Below are 17,279 nucleotides of genomic sequence, written 5' to 3'. Positions count from 1 at the left end.
TCTTTTGAAAGATCAGCTAACTATAAACATTTAATGGATAGGCAAAATTGTCTCCATATCTGCCAATGTCTCGCCCAAATTTTTAGCTATTGCTTATATTCTACTACATTCCAATCTCACTTTATATGTGTAATGCTTCGTTTTAAAGTTTGTGCTTATGACCCAGTACAGTATTAAAACTTGAGTGTGTATCCAAATCCCTTGAAAAGTGCAAAAAATTTGCTGGGTCCAACCCCTAATGTTATATTAAAACAGTGTAGGGGCAGGTTCTTAAAGTTTGCAGTACCACATTGAATATAAAAAGGAAGATATGAGGATCTAGCTAAATTCCATCAAGCCAGACTTTAAAGAGATTTATAAAGGGGCTGGGGATGTGGCTCAAGTGGTAGCGCGCTTGCCTAGCATGCGTGCAGCCCAGGTTCGATCCTCAGCACCACATACAAAGATGTTGTGTCCACTGAAAACTATAAATAAATAAATATTAAAACTTTTAAAAAAAGAGAGATTTATAAAATGAAAAACATATCCATTTCTTGATTTTAAAAAAATTAAGTATTTTTTCAAAACACTGTTATCTATATCAACATGTAATGGGCTTAATTATCGTTACTTTTAAATGGATTAATAAATATTTTTAAATGTCGCAGTTTTAACTTTTTCAGGGTGGGAGGTGGGTACCAGAGATTGAACTCAGGGTTATTCGACCACTGAGCCACATCCCCAGCCCTATTTTGCACTTTATTTTTAGAGACAGGGTCTCACTGAGTTGCTTAGTATCTCGCTTTTGTGGAGGCTGGCTTTCAACTCGGGATCCTCCTGCCTTAGCATCCAAGTTGCTGGGATTATAGGCATGTGCCACAGCACCTGGCTCAGTTTTAACTTTTAATATGATAAGAACTGATTACCCACATAAACCAAGACAAATGGGGTGTCATCCATAATTTTTAATAGTTATAATATGGAGCATGAATATTACTGTTTATGAATAAATGAAAATACCTCCTTCTCCCATTATTTTTGAAAAGAAACAAACTATATAGTGTCTGGTCCTTATTTTTCTCACTTAAATATGAGTCAGTGTAAAAGATCCCATCAAACCCAACAATTTACAGATCTATTTCAAAGCAAACACATCTATGTTGCATACCTCATCATTCTTCAGGGCCATGAAATAGTAGTGAATATTTTTGTTTCGTGCATATTCCTTCACCCGAGCTTTAAATTCCTTATGATCAAGAACCTCTCCACAATATTCCAGGACAAAGGTATTCCTACAAAGCAAAGAAAATAGTACTTTCCTGTCTAGAACATATTTGGAAAACATATATCCAGGAAAAATTACAAATTTAAAGAAATAATACAAAATAAATAAATTTGATATTATACAAACTGAAATATGTATAAGAATCTGCCATCTGACCAAGCTTAATTTTCTCATTCCTAATACTTTTCAATAAAAGTCCATTCTAATAACCTTTTATATTTTATGTGTACTTTCAAAATGTATATCCTTTCTCTAACAAGATATTAAAGTGAATATTTGGACTGGATAGAGCACTTGCCTAGCTCATTTGAGGTCCCCAGTTCAACATTTCCCAGAACTACAAAAAATAAAAAAGAAAAAAAAGAAAAAATATTTTTTCTTTTTTGTTTTGTTTTGTATTTTATTAGAGTCAGAGTCTCACTGAGTTGCTTAGTGCCTCACTATTGCTGAGGCTGGCTCTGAACTAGCAATTCTCCTGTCGTAGCCTTTCAAGCTGCTGGGATTATAGGCATGGGCCACTGTGCCCATTAGAAAGAAAGAAAAATTATTTTTCCAAGTTCAAGAATAATTTATAGGACTGGGGATGTGGCTCAGTGGTAGAGCACTTGTCTAGCATATATGAGGCACTGGGTTAGATTCTCAGTACCACATAAAAATGAATAAATAAAATAAAGGTACTGTGTCCATCTACAACTGAAAAAAATAAAGAAAGAATGATTTACAATATTATGAAAACAATGATTCACATCTGGGAAACAGATCTGAAGAAATTTGTAGGCACTGAAAATTAGAGGCTTTTTCTCCTAGAGAAAAGAGTCAATTAAGTATAGCAATACTTTGCCATCTTTACTCTCAAAATTGTCTAATGATGTTAAAGATCAGATTTAGGTTCTATCTGGGTGGCTGACCTCACTGCCCTGTAGATAATACATATAAGGAATTTGCATAAAACAGCTGTGTAAAATGGCAATGGAGAAGTCTTATTTGTGCACAAAGATAATCCTAAGAATAACCCAAATACTCTCTCCATTTGTTTTCATACAAGAAAACTATGATAGGGCTGGGGATGTGGCTCAGGCAGTAGCGCGCTCGCCTAGCGTGCATGCAGCCGGGGTTCGATCCTCAGCACCACATACAAACAAGATGTTGTGTCCGCTGAGAACTAAGAAAAAATAAATAAATGTTAAAATTCTCTCTCTCTCTGTCCCCCTCTATCTCTCACTCTCTCTTAAAAAAAAAAAAAAAGAAAGAAAAGAAAAGAAAAGAAAAAAGAAAACTATGATAGATTAGGGGCAACTGTTTTAAATAAATAAATATGTAAATGAACTATCCCAAAAGGACATAAAGCAGCAGCAGTTATGCTTCTGGTCTTGGATTTAGCCCACAACAGACCCACTATGGTTGTCTGCCTCTATTATGAACAAAGTTGCAGAAATTTTATAACTACCTCCACTGACAGTATATTAAGTAGCAACATTTTATGCAATTAACAATCTAAAAGTACTGGGGGTACTTTTAGATTGTTAATTGCATACAAATACTTCAAAAAGTATCATATTAAAGTCTGAACTACTACACCTTGCATGTTTTAGAACTATGATTATATATGAATAGTCATTGAGAAAAAGCCTGGAATAAAGACTGAGAAGACTGTGCCTCAGCATCTTTTCACTCTTGTAGAAATGAAATGTTCAAAGCCTATGACACCAATGGTCCGAATAAATGATGACTACTATGAGGAGTTGACACTTAAGAATACTGAAGAAATTAATAACTCAAAAGCTGGCAAAATTCCAAAAACTGGGCTAAGGAGGAGAGATTCTCTTGTGAGCCTGACCTCTTTGAACACACCTGGATTTGGTATCCAAGTAGTCCTTTTATTTAGATTCAACTGTAAATATCACTGGAGATAAAAATATGAACCTCCTGCCTACATTAAAAAAAAAAAAAAAAAAACCTAGCAATCTTAGCTGGGTTGTGATGGAAACACACTTTTAATCCCAGCTATTCAAGAGGCTGAAGCAGAAGGATCAGAAATTTGAAGGCCAGCCCCAGCGATGTAGCTACTCTTTAAAAAAAAAAAAAAAGATGGGAACATAGATAGCTCACATGTACAATGTCCTAGTTCAAACCCCAGTACTGCAAAAAACAAATACACACCTGTCCTCTAAAGTACATTCCAAGGTCTCTCTAGCACTTTTCAGTAATTACGATTTATCTCTGGTATCTTTTATTTACCTACATAATCTTTTGTTGGTTATTTTACCTATTTATTCTGTATTGAAGATAATAAATTTTCAGACTCAGCCCTCCTTCATTCTCTAAATGTTCGTTTTCACCATGACTTCAACTTTTGACTCTGTATAGACAAATGTTTTACAATGCTTTGCCTCAAGTTTTGACCAAAATAGCTTGCCTAGAAAATCTTTTTTTTTTTTTAAGAGAGAGAGAGAGAGAATTTTAATATTTATTTTTTTTAGTTCTCGGTGGACACAATATCTTTATTTGTATGTGGTGCTGAGGATCGAACCCGGGCCGCACGCATGCCAGGAGAGCGCGCTACCGCTTGAGCCACATCCCCAGTCCCCAAAGAGATTTTTTTTTAATGTAAATCATTTGCATTTGTTTATAACATCTAATATAATGAATATACTTAAAGAGGAGTTAATTTGGCCAACTGAAAAAAATTAAGTCTTCTTAATTTAGAAAAATAAAGTAGTTAAAACGAGAGTAAAAAATAACCACATAAAAAAGCAAAGTCAAAAACAGGATTAGAGCTGGATACAGTAGTGTGTGCCTGTAATCCCAGCAATTTGGAAGACTAACACAGAAGAGGACAGTAAATTTGAGACCAGCCTCAGCAACTTGGCAAGACCCCGTCTCAAAATCTAAAAAGTATTGAGTATTGAGAGCCACTCTGGACAGAAGCTATGTGCACACCTTTAAGTCCTGAGTAAAGGGGTACTGAAGAATTATTGCACCCCTCAATACACTGGGCTTTACCTCAGCTTGGAAGGTGTGGCTCCAGGAGTGGATGTCACCTGATGGGGTTGAATTACCTGTTCTTTTGCCCTTTTGGGAATAGAATGTTCCATGGAACCTCCCCTTGTGTGTCCCCTATATAAGAATAAAGAATTCCAGTGGCTTTCTCTCTTTCCACAGAAGCCTAAGGTCACAGAGCCATCTCCTGATTTTGATAAGGTCCTTCTGTGTGTTTGTGTGCTTTCTTAGCCATTTTCTTAAATTACTGGAAGAGTCAGATTTTGTGAACCCAGCATAGGTTGCCAGCTCAGATAATGATGGCTAAGGATGTAGCTCAGTAGTAGAGTGCCTCTGGATTCAACACCCAGTACCAAAAACCCAAATGGATTAAAAAAAAATTAGAGTAGATATTTGTATAACTGTGCAGCAACCCATCACAAACATTCTTAGGTCTCAGAAATAAAAATCTAATTACTCAATTTACCTTTCTAGGGCTGGGATTGTACTCAATGGAAGAGCACTTGCCTAGCATGTGTGAGGCATTGGGTTTGATTCTCAACACCACATATAAGTAAATAAAGATCCATTGACAACCAAAAAAATTTTTTCATGAACAGTATTTTTAAAAATTTGCCTTTCTAACCCCAGAAATTTATCAACTTGTAATTAATGTAGAATGATGACAAAACCTGAAGCATTTCAATGTTTAATTCTCCAGTTCTAGGACTAGTCCCTTCCCTTGAGAAAAAGAAAATGACAAATCATAGGCTACCTTGGAATTGTGATAAATCTGGAACTTCATAGGTTAAAAATATTCTATTATTCCCTTCTCTACTACCAAATTCTTATACCTGTACTTGATCATTTAAAGTTCACAGATGCCATGACATAGGTATTATACCAATTTCACCTAAGAAATTGTAGAGAAGTTAGATGATCTGCCTACCCAAGGTCATAAAGCTCAATTTACAGCCTAGGATTCAAACCTCACCTTAAAAACTACTTTCCCCCTTAAGTTACAAAGATGCTCCCTTTCATTATATTAAAATATTTAGTACTCTTGAATCACTTTTATTTTAAAAAAAAATTTTAAATATCAGAACCTGACTATAATGGCCGATTTGAATTGTTAACTTGATTGGATTAAGAGGCATTAAGAGGCTTTCAGGTATGTCAAGGAATGAGAGGTATGTGGGACAACCAACTGAAATGGAGACACTCCCTAGGCGTGGGCAGCACTATCCAATAGGATGATAGTGTGGATGAAACAAAAGTAGGAAGAACAAGAAAATAACAACAGATGCAGGTTCCATTGTTCTTGACCAGGTTTTTAATTGATGCTGCAATTAAATCTTCAATCTGAGGATATTGGACTCTTGCTTCTTTACTCTTTCACAGCAGATTCTTTAGAAGCTTTCAGTCTCAGACTAGGGTAGCAGTAGCCTAGCACACATTGATACCTCTTATTCTGGGGCTTCAGCTTCTAGGACTACGCAGCTATTTCTTCCATCTCTCCAGCTTACAGAAGGCCATTGTGGACTATCTAAGCCAACCTAAGTCTCTCTTTTATAATTATACTTTCTGTTGGTTCCTGTTGTACACAGGACCTTGCACATGCTAGGCAAGTGCTCTATCACTGTACCACATCCCCAGCCCCCACACTGATATTCTTCAGATATTCTCAACTCTTATCCCAATTTGGTTTTATATATACCAATAGATTTTGTCCCAACTCCTTTTCATAGAGGAGATTCATAAGATCTTGGGGGTCTACAAGAAGTAACGGCCTGGAATTAAAGGAAACATAGCTATCTGACAAGAAAAAGACATGCTTAGTCCAAATGTCCCCAGTGACAAAATCTCTCCTTGGATATATAGACAGAAGGATGTTTTTTATTACTGTTTTCCTAGAAATCAATTTTAAAAAACAAAAAAGTAGCTACCAAATGGTCATTCTGCATAATAATCATTATTTAACCTTAGTGCAATAGAAAAATTATTTTATTACAAAATTTCTAGGCTTAACAACCCAAAAATGAAGTAAAAGGTGATTAAAACAGAACTTACGAAGGAAGATCTTTGGCAGCTCTTAAGCCCCAGCCTTTCTTTTCTGTAAGTATGACTTCCACATCTGCATGCTGTTTTCTCTGAAACCGTCTATTGGAACAGTAATCCCCATTTGGGCACCTAGAAGAACTGAAATAAAGAAACAGGTGAAAAATCAATTTTTTTTTTCAGCACTAGGAATTAAACTCAGTGCTCTACCACTAAGCTACATTCCCAGTCCTTTTTACTTTGAGACAGTATTTCATTAAGTCATCCATGCTGCCATGAACTGGAAATTCTTCTGCCTCATCATTCCAACTTGCCTGGTATAGGTACCACACTTAATGCAAAATTAATTATTTCAAAAGCATATTTTTGCTAGAATGTGTTACAAAACTACGTATATCTACATCTTTATGACACAATCCTTACATGTATGATTAACCCCCAAGTAAGCCTTTCTCTATAATTCTTCCCATCACAGATATTCTTTAGAATTTATTGTCAACATTGTTAGTTAAATAAGTACATCCACAATCTAGTTTTGTAATTTGGTCATCATGAAACAGTACAGAATACATTTTTAGGCTACATGGAAGTTTGCAGATCAAACTTATATGCAAAAATATACAAGGCTCTTCTCCAATGCATACTGGAGTAAAAATAAAATCAAACATTCACTAAAATCTTAATATTCCCAAACCAATAGATATAAAGGCTTTTAATGACAATTAAGATTATAATACAGGGCTGGGGATGTAACTCAGTGGTAGAGTACTTGCCTAGCATGCACAAGGCATTAGATTCAAAACTCAGTACTGAAAAAAGAAAAAATATATATATAAATTGCCATTTCTAATATAGTATTATTTATTGCCAAACTAGCAGTAAATAATAATTTTATAGGTGCTGAAAGGATGAGGATTTATTTTAAAGTGAGGTAGTAAAGTAAAGCTTTCAGCCGATCCCAGCAGCTCGAGAGGTTGAGGCAGGAGGACTGAAAGCTAGCTTCAGCAAAAAGCAAGGTGCTAAGCAACTCAGTGAGACCCTATCTCTAAGTAAAATACAAAAAAGGGCTGGGGATGTGGCTCAGTGGTTGAGTGCCCCAAGTTCAATCCTCAGTACCCAAAAAGAACTAAAGCAGAATCTCTATAATACACAGAATATGGATAGTTAACAGACAGCTAAAGATACAACTGTCCCTGCCTATGTGCGGAAATAGAAAAAAAGGCCAACCTGAGAAAAAGAGAATAAAATGGCTATGGGTAACTGACCAAAAAGTAGTTTGCCAGAGCCTGGAAATGCAAGTCAATAAAGGAAAACAAAGCTAAATTTGAACCTAATCCTAAAGAAAACAGAAATACTAAAAGTTTGAGCATGGGAATAACATGAAGAAATTCTAATAACTATGCGTGTCCATCTACAACATACACGTAAGATTTTATTTCTATGCATAAAAAGAGAAAAACATCTGCTTATGTCAGCATAGGCATTAATTTTTTTCTGGGAAGACTCCAAACAAAGAGACTGAGGTTTGGGAGAGGAAGACATTTAACTTTATGAATTTCTGAAACATTGGGGTTTTATCTCATTTTTAGTGAAAGCTAAAAAATACCAACAATTCTTCCCAGTACACAAACATTACAAGAGAAAAGAGGAGACTGAATATAAATTAGTATTAGTATATCTGGCATTAGTAACAGGACAGAGCACTTAAAATGTGCCAGGTACTATAATCTAATACAAAACACAGGGGAGATTTTCATCCCCGGATAGAAAAAAAAGTCAAACTTTACTCCTCACTGATAATTATTTTTAATATTTACAGACATTCAATAGAAAAGTTGAGTAAAAGCAGAGCATTTTAATTTACTTACCATTCAATCATGAGGAGACGATTAAGACAATCTTCCCCACATGCTATTTCACCTTGAGCTCTTTCATCTTTGGAAAGAGGTGTGCACTCACACTGCATTCGTTTAATATCCCGATGGGATTTATTCTTCTTTCTATTGGTTAAAGTTTCATAAAACTGGTTAAATAAATCTGGAGATAATATAAGTAATCAAATATGTGCTCTCTCTCATTAGTTTCCCATTTAATGATTTCCATAAGTGAATCTTTCAAAAGGAAGAAAGCTTCTAGTCACTAGCACCTGAAATATTAAAAGCTCTTAAGAACTGTGTTGCAAAAAAACATGATAGAGGCAACCTTAACCTTAGCAGATGAGAGGATAGAATGAGTTCAAGTCTATCATTTTGGAACACATCCTTATTTCCTAGTCCAAATCAGCTTAGTCCCAGATTCTGAGCAATTTTAAATGTTAAAGTCATATATGGAAAAATTGTGAGTTTCAAATAATAATATAGGTGGTTAATTAAAATTTAAGAACCAAATTTCATGGGTTGAATAAATGATAGTTATAATACAAGACTGAGGGGAAAAAGGAGCTACTAAATAAGTTGTTTTTGGCTTTTGTTTGTTTTGCAGTCCTGGGGACTAAGACCAGAATCCTGTACATGCCAGCAAGTGCTCTATCACTGAGCTATATTGCCCAGCCCTAAGAGCTTTTAATTAAGAGTTTTGAGACTGGTATTGTACACCTGTAATCCCAGCAACTCAGATGTTGAGGCAGGAGGATCTCAAGATTGAGGTCACCCTTCAGCAACTTAATGACACCCTGTCTAAAAATAAAGTTTTTAAAAGGGATGAGGATGTAGCTCAGTGGGAGAGTGCCCGTGGGTTCAATCCCCACTACTCCATTTAAAAAAAAAAAAAAAAAAAATTAGGCATTAGCTTTAACTCAACCAAACCTTTTAAGAGAACCCTTCGGTAGGTACTATCACTTTTGTATAAATTTGTTTAAAAGAAAACTGTATGGCTTTTTAAAATGAAATATGACTATACAATAATTAACATAAGGCTAGGTTTAGTACCAGCTACTTGGGAAGATGGATCAAATCCAGGAGTTTAGGGTCAGTTTGGGCAACACAAGACTACATCTCAAAATTAAAAAAAAAAAAAAAATGAAAATGATTATGGGGCTGGGGCTCAGCAGTAAAGTGCTCGCCTAGCATATGTGAGGCGCTGGGTTTGATCCTCAGCACCACATAAAAATAAATAAAACAAAGGTACTGTGTCCAATTACAACAACAAAAACTTTTAAAAAATTGTAAATAATTTAAAAAAGAAAAGATGATGATAAAGGTTTCAGAGGCAGCTTTCTCAATGTAGACAAACTTATTTCAAAGGAGAAAACAACTTCAAATTTGATTGTTTAAATTTGGTTACTGACAAATTTAACCTATTAAGAATGTGTTAAAACAACTGACAAAATTTTCTATTGCGATCTAGTTTTATAAAGTACCTAAAGATGCTTCACCATGCACATTTTGGGAAAATAAAAAAATCCAACATTACCAAATTTTTATTTTCTAAGAGCAGATTATTTTGCTGGGGTTTTATTTCATGTCACACTTATTTTATTTCCTGTCACACTTTCACTTGTAAAAGGAATTAAAGAAAAATTGAGCTAGCCTACATTATACCTTTAGAACCAAAAAAATGATGAGAGAAATAAATGAAGACATTTCCTTTCCTAAGAGGGAAAATAAAACTGGGGAAAGGAATCTGTATTAGAAAATCCAAAGAGTTTTTGTAAAAATACTTTTATAAATTTTTTAAATTTATATTTTATCACACAAACTCTACTTCACAGTCTGAATTGTTGAAAAATTAATTTTTTTAACAAAAATAATAAACTAAAATTTGTCAGACAAGAATTAACTAGGCTCACCTTTCTGTTAAATAAACATTTTCTTCAATAAGATCAAAGTAGCAAGGCATCTTCCCCTGCTTGGCACACTCTTTCCATCGCTGTGGGTCCCTAAAGTCATCCATGACACAGGAAGGCCCGATCAGCGCTGAGCCTAGGGGCACTGATGTCTCTCCCTGATCCATCTCCACTCTAACTTTCTTTCTGTCCTGAAGCTCACTATCACTTTCAGAATCACTCTCCAATTCCTGCCTCCGTTTTTTAGGAGGCCCTCTATCTTTTATATCATTTTTTTCCAAATTTTTTGAAAAATCTTTCCTTTCATTCACAGATAAAGAGTCCTTAATAGAATTGCTGCTTATTTCAGGTGCTTGCACTGACCCTTTGTCCTTATGAAGGGACAGAAGGTATTTATTGGACTGACTTAAAAAGTGGGATCCACCTCGTTGATCCCAACTGTCCTCCTCTTCACGGTCATCTGTTAGGGAATCCGGTACCTGTCCTTGAATTCGATCATAAGCAACCCCAGTTCCAGGAGGTCTACCTGCTGATCTTGGATCCCAGTAGCCATTGCCTTGCCAGTAACCACTACATTGCTCTACACTTTGCTGATACCTGTGTGCACCACAGGCTCCATAGCTGCTATCAGGCTGCTGATATGTGGTAGTAGGCTTTTCTTGTTGAGAGAAGTCCCATCCTAGATTTCTGAGCTCTTCTGAAGAGTGTAAGCCATCCATGCGGGAGATCTCACAAGAGGAAGAAAAACTCAACTCTGTTTTTCCCAGTCTACTGTCTGGCCTGTTAGGGAAAGTAGTCTGTTGCCGAGATTTACTTGGGACATCTTCAAAATCATCAGAAGAATAAACAGGCAGGTCATCTTGTTGCCTGGAAGATGTTTTGGCTTTTACTGCTTCCTCTAAATTTGGGCGACCTAGAGGGTCAGATTTCACATCTGTATGACTTGTACTATCAACACCATCACTCTGAGGATGAGTAATTTCAGGCAGGTGATTATCTACTTGTTTTCTGCTGGACTGTGTAAAAGAAATTTCTAGATTCTTCTCTATTCCTTTATGAAGAAAAAACTTATCAGTTTGAGGACAGCCTTTACTTGCTATACTCTCAAATTTTTCCTCATATGAATGTCTCCTTGACTCCATTCTCTCATCTTCCCAGTGGTCAGAATAGTGTTTGTAACTTTGACTGCTCCGAGAAGAACAAGGACTTGTTTCTTCCATGGGCAAAGTAGAATTCTTTGGCACAACCACAACAGACTGGAGACGGTTTCTTGGAATACTGCTATCATCAGAGTCTGTATCTTCTGAATCACTCTCATCACTTGAACCTTCAGAAGAACCAGAATAATCTTCATGGACAGTAGACACAATTTCTGGCGCATGACCACTACTGTCACACTTTAAGGAATAAGTTACTCCATCACTGTCTTCCATGGTTAAATTCAAATCGCAAGATGAAAATACAACTTCAGAGTCATCAGAAGTATGCACATGTCCTCTATCTCCTTCTTCATCTAAAGAGATTTCTGGTCTCTCTCTCCTTTCAAGCAATATGGAATTCCCTTCTTCTTGAGCCTCTTGCAAACATTTCCCTGATAACCCATTATTATGCCTGTTTTCCCAGGAAGCAAATCCCTTTCCTGAATCAGGAAGGCCACTACCTACGTCTTCTATTGTTTCTTTTCCTGCATGCTTTAAAAATTCTGTGTTTTTTTTACTCTTCAGTACTGCATCAAGAATTGGAGATGTATTCTCACCACACTGCAAGAGAGTTAAACTGTCCACTTTTATTCCTAGTGGAAGACTCTGAAGAGATGAAGCAATACCTGAACTCCCTATAGGTTCACATAAATCATCAAAATGATTAACAGAAGCTGAACTAGTGCTACCAACACTCTGCTTATATTCTTCACATGCAAATTTTGAGTGATCTGACAGATTTCTATTATCACATATAACTGTTTTTGATTCCAAATGCACATTCTTAAAGCTATTTGAAGAAATCTTCATAACTGAAGGATCAATATTTTCAGCTTCAGAATAACACAAAGAAGGGTTACTCTCATTTGTGGTAGAATATCTATCTGAATCTTTGGTTTTGCAGCAAGAAACTCTCATATCAACTGGTTCTTTAACTGTTTTAGAATAATCTGTAGTCATAACTGGCAAAGACATGAGTTTATCATGGTGTGGTGACACTAGAGGTTCTGTTTCTTTAAAAGGACTTTTTGACTTACTATGCTGCATGCAAGTATCATCCAAGTCTTTTTCCTTGCATTTACTAATATTCTGAAATCCATTTGATGAAAACAAGCATGGTTTGACCAAAGGGGATACCTCTGATCCAGTCACACTATCATCAGAAGTCATCAAAATAACATCAGTCTTAGAAGTGCAAAATGTTGCCGAATCAGATTCTGCCCCAGGAGATCCATTTATATTTAATTCAATGGGACAAAAACTTCTTATCTGATCATTCTTCATTTTAGATAAAGAGTCCAATTCTTTAATACTATCATGGCTATCGTGTCCTATAAATTCAGACTTAAAAATAGGTGATTCATCTAGCTTTTTAAAAGCAGGTGAATCATTTAATCGATTTGATGGAGATGGGCACCCAGTCTTTTCTCTTTCAGAAATTTTATTAATAGTTCTTAATTCATTACCTTTTGAACAAGGAGTATGTAAACTAAAAGTATGAGACTGTTTGCTTTCTTCATTTAATTCTGTACAACAGAAAGAATTTTTAAATTTATCAGACTTGGGTATAGGTTTTGAAAGGGCAGATTTATAACGGGAAGCACTATAATCGTGCTTGGAATATGATGACCCCCGCCGGAATCCCAATTCACTGGGAGAACAACATCTTTTTATTGCTTCACTTTCTGAAGTCCTTTTGGATTCTCTTTCTAGTTTTGAAGAATACTTTCCTCTTCTCTCAATCTCTACATAAGAGGTCTCAGTTTTGCAGTCCCGATCAGATTTAGAATAGGATGATGATGTCCTTAGGTCTCTGTAAGAGGAGGAATGAGATGACGTGCGCCTTGAGTAGGACTTCTTATATTCATCTTCAGAGTCAGAACTTTCTCGTGCCCGGTTATCTATATATGGCCGAGAATAGCGTGTTCTCTCTCGATATGGGGAACTCCTATGGTAGCGGCGATCAGAGTCATAATAATGAGATCGTTCTGACCGGGAATAGGATAAACTAGTTCTAGAGCCCCTCTCAGATCTAGAACGAGATCTGCTGCGCCTTCGCTCTCTTTCTGATCTACATCGGGAAGACATATACCGAGTATCTCTTTCAAGTTTTGAATAGCTAAAATATTTATCATCTCTTTCTGTTTTAGATCGTGAAGATTTCCCTAACTCCTCACTTTTTGAAGGTGCTGAGCTCTTTTTTAAATCTCTTTCCTTTTCAATGCTTGCTGAAATTTTTAAATCATGTGATCTTTGACTTGAGGAAGTCCGTACAGAATCTTCGTCAGATTCTGAGCCAAGAAATGTGCCTTCAAATTGTGAAGATTTCTTCTTAGAACTTGGTTTTTTAACACTCAGACTAATCTTAGAACTATCTGGAATTTCTTCTTCCTTCCCAATATGGGAATCTTCTTTTTGTGAGGGAATATCTGCTTGCTCGTTCAAATTTTGAATTATGTGTTCTTCTAAACTATTAGATACAGTGTCCTGCTTAGTATCCACTTCCAAAGATTCTGGTACAATTGTAACTGGTGGTTCTTTTGGAGTTCTAACTGCTACATCTACTGGTAAGGATACTGGTGCTGTCACTGGAACTGTTACTGATGTATGTGGCAAGGCCGTTGGCTCTATCATTGGTGCTGGTGGTGAGGGTGTTGTAGCTTGGGGCGGTGGTGGAGGTGGAGGTGGAGATGAAGGTGGTGAGTCTACAGTTGTTGATTCTGCTATGATTGCTGGTAAATGTACTATGGGAGGAGATGGAGATGCTGCAGCTGTAGTAGTAGTCAGTGGTGGCCTGGATGTTACATGAAGCAGGTGTTTCTTAAAATGAATTTTGCCCAATTCCACTCTTGATTTTGGTGGGGAAGATTCTTCTGTAGTAGATAATGTGTCTCCAATGTCCATTTTACTTTTAGGAGTTGAATCTACTTGAAGAGGTGTAGCTGGGGAATTTGGAGTATCATTTTGCTTTTCATTGCCAAGTGCTGTGAGAAATCTATTCTGCAAAGTTTTTTTTGTAAGGCTGAAGCTGAATGACACCTTCTGTCGTCCCTGTTCCTCCAAATTAACTTTTGTCTTGGTGCCTTTGGGCAAAAATCGACTAGAAGCAACACCTTTGAACATTGGTCCTTTGATGAAACCTGGTTTTTGCACATTTTCAATTTTTGCCTATAAATGGAAAAAAAAACAATTATTAACAAACAGTATTACTATTAAATGGCTAGTGCTGCAGTTTAAATGTTTATGAAAGACTTTTATGGCTTAATAAGACCCTGTCTTTTGTTGAGGGTCTCGCTAAATTGCCAAGGCTGGCCTTGAACTAGTGATCCTCCTGCTTCACCTCCCAAGTCACTAGGATTACAGGCATTGCACTACCACACCTAGCATTCAGATAATGTCTTAAAAAACAAAATAAATAACAAGTAGAATTAATTTCACTATGATACAGATGGGGGAGCGGGTACTAGTGATTGAACCCAGGGATACTTAACTACTGAGCACATTCCCAGCTCTTTTTATTTTTCATTTTGAGACAGAGTCTTGCTGAGTTGCTGAGGGCCTCACTAAAGTTACTGAGGCTGGCTTTGAACTTGTGATCCTCCTGCCTCAGCCTCCTTAATTGCTGGGATTGCAGGCATGCACTACCGTACTTGGTTGATACAGATTATTTTTAAAACTCCTTATTATGGAAATTTTCAAACATATTAAAATGTGTAGAGAACAGTATAATAAACCACTAAGAACCCACTCCCAGCTTTAATAATTAACACATATTTTTTCCATTCTTGTTTTCTCTTACGTAAAGCATTTCAATCAATTTTTCAGATAACATTTTTCAGCTAACATTTTCAACAAGAATTTTTTAAAACCCACTGTGTATTTAAAGGATATATACACAAAAGAGCAGTAGGTAATATCTCAGTACTCAAAACAGTTTGTTCTTGTGTTATATCTGAAAAGAAAGAATAGAGGAGAGCAATAAAATCAATGGTCTGATATCATACAGATTCAGTTAGGTGTGTGGAAAAAGACAGACCTATAGCCGGGTGTAGTGGCACATGCCTGTAATCCCAGTGGCTGGTGAGGCTGAGGTAGGAGGATCAAAGCCAGCCTCAACAATGGCAAGGCGCTAAGGCACTCAGTGAGAACCTGTCTCTAAATAAAATACAAAATAGGGCTAGGGATATAGCTCAGTGGTCAAGCACCCCAGAGTTCAATCCCCAGTACCCCGCCCCCTGCAAAAAAAATCCACAGACTTATAATCCACTCTTTAGGGAATACTGATTCAATAACTCTGAGGTAAAGCAAGAAAGTCTGGGACATTTTTGCTTTCTTTGAGGGCAAGTGGGTACAGGAGGTATAGACAATAAGCACCAAAAGCAATTCTGATGAACTTTCCAGGTTTGGGAAACCACCAATACAGAACAACTTCCCACCTCATTCATTTTATAGATGAGGTAATAAGCAAAAGAGGACCAGGCCTTCTGTTTTCCTGGAAATCACTCTGCCCTGGTGCACTGCCACATTCTCTGCCTGGTCTAGACATGCTTAGGCGATGCCATTTTATAGAATGGTAATTCTGTATGAGCAACAATGTATAATATACCAAATAAGATTTCTCCCTCCACTATTTGCCAAACCACCAAAGGAAATGGTGTGACTTAGAAGCTAAAAGATATAACTTAGGTTGTAGAAAGAACATATGAAAAGTCTACAGCAACAAACTCAAGCCTAAATTGATGAGGTGCATGCCATCTGCAAAAGTTTCCTAATTGATGTTCCTTAATCAACTTTGGTTATTTAAGAGAATAATTTTCTCCTTCAACATGGTGAAATATGAAATCAGTATTCAAAAGTATATAGTAACCATTCAATTGGGAAAGTAAGAATTTCCACATATCATTAAGCAGTGGTTTTCAAATGCTTTTAAGAAACAGAATCCACTTTTCAAATTAAATCTCACATTAAAGCTCAATAAATATAAAACAGACAAAACTGTCTCTAGAGCTTCCAGCCTCCTCTACCTTTCCTAAAGAAAGCTCTTGAAACTCTAAAGTTTAAAACCCATTTTCTTGTGTTATACAACATTCCTCAATGTGATAACTGTAGCCTAATTCAAAATAAAAGCTAAAGCTTTAAAATGTTTTCAGCTTTTACCCAATCTCTGAAATGTACTTAGAAGTCAATCCCATATCACTGAACAACTAGTTAAATTATACTTACCTCATTTTCTTCTTCTCTATTTCCATTCATCCAAGAAAACATGAAAAAAAGAAGAAATATATATAAATACATAAAACTGATTGAAATGAAAGTTGTTTTTATTAAAATTGTATATGTGGTACCTACAGATATATTCTATATAGACTGTCTATTCCTTCATCACCTCAATCACATTTAGTTTAACAAATATTCATTCAAAATAATACCATGCACTGTGCTATTCAAGGATGAATAAAATAGAATCCCTGCCATTAAGACGCTTACGTTGCAAAATGTAATTGTGTTTCGCAAGCAATTCCAATATAATGCAGCAAATACACAGATAGAAATATGTACAGTGTAGCAGCAAAGAGCAAAATAAGCCACTTAGTTTAATGGAGGATAGGAATGCAAAGAATCTTTCCTAAAGAGATTAGTTTTTGAAGAACATATTTGTGGGGAGATCTCAAGCAGATAGAGATCTCAGGCAAAGGTCCAGAGACTGAAAAATACACTATGAACAAGAAAACTAAAAATAGTTCAGTATTACCTGAGTATACGGTATAACATGGAAAGAAGCCAACAATTAAATGGAATAAGGGGCAGTCAAGTCAAGAGGTCAGGTTTCTTATTAAGAAGAATTGTATTTTACCTATGGATCACTGGTTCTCAATCTCTTATTGGTAACTATTAAATAGTCCTTTTGCTAAATGCAAGATATATACCATGTTCCATAACACAGTACATCTGCTCCATATACCACAGTGCCTGGCTCTGTGAGCTCAATTATGTT

At 36.2% G+C, this 17,279-nt stretch overlaps 1 protein-coding gene across 6 annotated transcripts in view; it reads right to left on the bottom strand.

The window, feature by feature from the left end:
- Setd2 (SET domain containing 2, histone lysine methyltransferase) overlaps positions 1–17,279 on the bottom strand; it is a 122,179-nt gene that overhangs the window by 70,491 nt on the left and 34,409 nt on the right. For all 6 annotated transcript variants that reach the window (XR_013428977.1, XM_078029153.1, XM_078029148.1 and 3 more), the window contains exons 2-6: positions 16,508–16,523; positions 10,089–14,452; positions 8,170–8,301; positions 6,314–6,442; positions 1,148–1,271 (exon numbers count right to left, since the gene is read on the bottom strand). Coding sequence is in view for 5 of the 6 variants with exons in the window: in XM_078029153.1 (XP_077885279.1) it covers positions 1,148–1,271; positions 6,314–6,442; positions 8,170–8,301; positions 10,089–14,452; positions 16,508–16,523 (4,765 nt within the window). In the remaining variant the exon portion in view is untranslated. The remainder of the gene's footprint in view (positions 1–1,147; positions 1,272–6,313; positions 6,443–8,169; positions 8,302–10,088; positions 14,453–16,507; positions 16,524–17,279) is intronic.

This window comes from Ictidomys tridecemlineatus, chromosome 2 (assembly GCF_052094955.1).
Source record: "Ictidomys tridecemlineatus isolate mIctTri1 chromosome 2, mIctTri1.hap1, whole genome shotgun sequence".
NCBI classification, from domain to species: domain Eukaryota; kingdom Metazoa; phylum Chordata; class Mammalia; order Rodentia; family Sciuridae; genus Ictidomys; species Ictidomys tridecemlineatus.
The sequence above is the reverse complement of the archived record's forward strand: the minus strand, read 5'-3'. Positions and strand labels throughout refer to the sequence as shown.